Source organism: Marmota marmota, unplaced genomic scaffold (genome assembly GCF_001458135.2).
Source record: "Marmota marmota marmota unplaced genomic scaffold, marMar, whole genome shotgun sequence".
NCBI classification, from domain to species: Eukaryota; Metazoa; Chordata; class Mammalia; order Rodentia; family Sciuridae; genus Marmota; species Marmota marmota.
In genome coordinates this window covers 19,361,561-19,365,036 of record NW_026000153.1, presented here as the reverse complement: position 1 = coordinate 19,365,036, position 3,476 = coordinate 19,361,561, and the positions used below count along the sequence as shown (strand labels likewise).

The 3,476-nt window shown below is 45.7% G+C and overlaps 1 protein-coding gene across 1 annotated transcript; it reads left to right on the top strand.

Moving 5' to 3' along the window:
- The first annotated feature begins 6 nt into the window (after positions 1–6).
- Positions 7–3,147, top strand: Mrps24 (mitochondrial ribosomal protein S24). Its single transcript, XM_015490256.2, has 4 exons — positions 7–63; positions 134–202; positions 368–479; positions 2,712–3,147. The coding sequence occupies exons 1-4, from the start codon at positions 25–27 to the stop codon at positions 2,993–2,995; spliced, it is 504 nt and encodes a 167-aa protein (XP_015345742.1). The 5' UTR covers positions 7–24; the 3' UTR covers positions 2,996–3,147.
- Positions 3,148–3,476: the final 329 nt, after the last annotated feature.

Genomic DNA, 3,476 nt, shown 5'->3' with positions numbered 1-3,476 from the left:
GTCCTGGGCCCTGCTCGGCGCAAGATGGCGGCGTCCGTGTGCGCTCTGGCCCTGTGGCCACGGGTGAGTGGGCGGTACGGGCTGGAGGGTCCGGGTGGCATCTTGGTTTCGGTCTCACGCCCCTTCCCCACAGGTGGTGCCGTGGAGTAGGGAACTTCCGGGCGCCTGGCGTGCCCTGCACACCTCCGCAGTCTGCGCCAAGGTGAGCGCTCCAGGCCGGGTGGGAGTGGGACCTGGACGATAGCGGGAACCGGGAGTGGGTGGCGGGCCCGGGGTGAGAGCCGAGCCTCGGAAAAGCCGGATGGGTGCGGGGCTCAGTGGGCGGGACTCGGGGCGGGGCGGCGTAGTAAGAGCCCTTTGCTCCTAGAACCGGGCGGCCAGAGTCCGCGTGGGCAAGGGGGACAAGCCCGTGACCTACGAGGAGGCCCACCCACCACACTACATCGCCCACCGAAAGGGATGGCTGTCATTGCACACAGGTGAGGGGACCTCAGCTGGAGACCCCAGCTCTCCCGGAGGAGGAGCGCTCAGTCCAACTGTCATGTGAGCTAGAGGAACAAGTTTAACTTGGTCATTGAAGCCAGTGTTAGGAATCTGTTAATCCAGTTAAGAGGAGACACAAAAAAAGCAAACACAGTGAAATCAAGTTGAAGATGAGTATAAATCTAACTTTTTCCATGGGCCCAGGAACTTGGTTGAGCCTCCACTAAACAGAAATTATTTGCATGTCTTCAGACAAGATTTTGCATTGTTATCAGTTTTGTTTTTTCTTTTTTTGTAATTTACATAGATGTAAAACAGAGGCAATGAAAGGAGTAAAGCCTCCATAGCATCTGTAACCGGGAAGAGTATGCCCAAAATAATGTAGTTTTTCACTGAAGCACAGATTTTTTTTTTTTTTGCAAGTATGTACAGTCAATCCTTGTTATTCACAGATTCTGTAAATTCTTGTTTTCTTCTTTTTCCTTCTCCTTCGTGTGTGTGTGTGTGTGTGTGTGTGTGTATGTGTGTATGTACGTACACACACATACATACCAGGGCACTTAACCACTGGGTCACATACACAGAGCTTTTTATTTTTTATTTTGAGACAAGGTCTCACTAGGTTACTTACAGCCTGTTAAGTTGCTGAGGCTGGCTTGGAACCTGAGATCCTCCTGTCTCAGCCTCCCCAGCTGCTGGGATTTCAGGGGTGGGCACCACCACACCTGGCACTTATGTGTATTCTTCTACTGACTAAAATTTGTGACCTCAAAATCAATGCCCTATCACTTTCAAGTTATTTAGGGACACAGGTAGAGCAATGCCCTTATGTTTTTTTGCAATTGAGGTAGCACAAGTTTCATAGTGTAAAAAGTGCCCTTTATCACAGTCTAGCAACACATTTTAAAAATTAATGTGCCTTTTGTTTGTGATTTTGCTGTTTAAAAGGATCCTGAATTACTGTCTAGTGCTTCTGAGCACAAGACTGTGATGTGCCTTACACAGAAAATGTTGTGTTAGATAAGCTTTGTTCAAGCCTAAGTTACAGTGCTCTTGGCTGAAAGTTAAATGTTAATCAACCATATATATTAAAGTATTTTTAAACAGAAGGGCACCTGAAACTAGCTTATGTATTAACCTGTTAATGAAAATATTTTGACCAGAGGCTTGCACAAATCTAATAGTGTACTCCTCCTATAAGCATTGTTTCAGAATTCACTAGCTCAGTGTTCACAGTGACATTATGGAACATAACTACTGTGAAATAATGAGAGTCAACTGTATTTTGTTCAATATAAGGGTTATCAACTTATGTTTGGATGAAGCTAGAGAGAGTATTGGCGATTGAACCCAGGGGTGCTCTACCACTGAGCTACATCCTCAGCCCTTTTGATTTTTTGTTTCCAGACAGAGTCTTACTAACTTGCCCTGGAGGGCTTTGATCCTTCTGCCTGGGCCTCCTGAGTTGCTGGAATTACAGGCAGGTGTCACCACACCCTTTTAGAAAACTTATATGTGGGGCTGGGGATGTGGCTCAAGCGGTAGCGCGCTCGCCTGGCATGCGTGCGGCCCGGGTTCGATCCTCAGCACCACATACAAACAAAGATGTTGTGTCCGCCGAGAACTAAAAAATAAATATTAAAAATTCTCTCTCTCTCCCTCAAAAAAAAAAAAAAAGAAAACTTATATGTTCTTGGGCTTAATTCCTGGCACAATGAAAATAATTAAATAAAATACAGGTTCTGGTCTCCCACCCTTTTAAGTTCCTGTTCTTGTTTTGAGGCCTGGGTTTATGTGTGCAGATTCAACATGTACTGTAAGGGCTTCGGGCTTCCAGGGCCTATACTGAGAACCCATTTATGGAAGCTGTGGTCCAAGCTCTTGAGAAGCTACTGTCCGTAATTTCATAAGTATTGGCATCATCTGACTGGCCCACAGGATGACCCGTGCTTCTTTAAAGCTGTTAAGAAAGACTGGAGCCAGGCATAGTGGCTCATACCTATAATCCCAGTAAAATGAGGATAATAGTACTTGCTTCACAGAATTGGTTTGGGAATTAATAAGATAATGTATTTTTTACTTTTAATGTGTTATTCCATTAGTGGAAGAAAAGGGAATAGACTGTGGCAAGGAGTGGGATTGAATGCCCAAAGCTCTTAGATATTAGATCTGACTTCTTGGCAGCTCCCTGGGCAATATGGCTGACTGCTGTGGTGCCTTCTCTTCAGGTAATCTGGATGGGGAAGAACATGCTGCAGAGCGAACGGTGGAGGATTTTTTCCTACGCAAGTTCATGCTGGGTACCTTCCCAGGCTGTCTGGCTGACCAGCTGGTCCTGAAGCGCCGGGCCAACCAGGTGGAGATCTGTGCCCTGGTCCTGAGGCAGCTGCCAGCACACAAGTTCTACTTCCTCGTGGGCTACAGTGAGACTCTGCTGTCCCACTTTTACAAGTGTCCTGTGCGACTCCATCTCCAAACTGTGCCCGCAAAGGTTGTATATAAGTATATTTAGGATGATGCCCTTTTTTATATCAAGGTGCAATATGCAAAGGTGAGAAATGTGGGAAAGAAGACCAGTAGAATGAGGAGAAATGCAAATCCTTGGAAGACAGAGTCATCATCACTTCTAAGCTGCTGTTGAATAAAGATCCTCGTGCTGCCTTGCTTCTGTTTACCTTTACCCTTTTGTGGTTTTTAAAATTTTATTATGTATTTATTAATTATTTTCTCTACTGGTGATGTGAACCGAGGTCTCATGCAGGTTCAGGGAGTACTCTACCACTGAGCTATATCTCCAGTTCTTGCCTTTGCCCTTTTGGTCAGGGAGCTAGAGTAGGGTTTTGTTTAGGTGCTTCAGGGCTGGTAGGGAAGCTGCCTGTTTTCTGAAGTTTAGCTCAGTTCAGTGAGGACCTGTTTGTGCAGTCACTACCCCATATACCACATACTTCACCTAATAAAGATGCATTTTAATAAAGTAATTAATGTCATTTGGG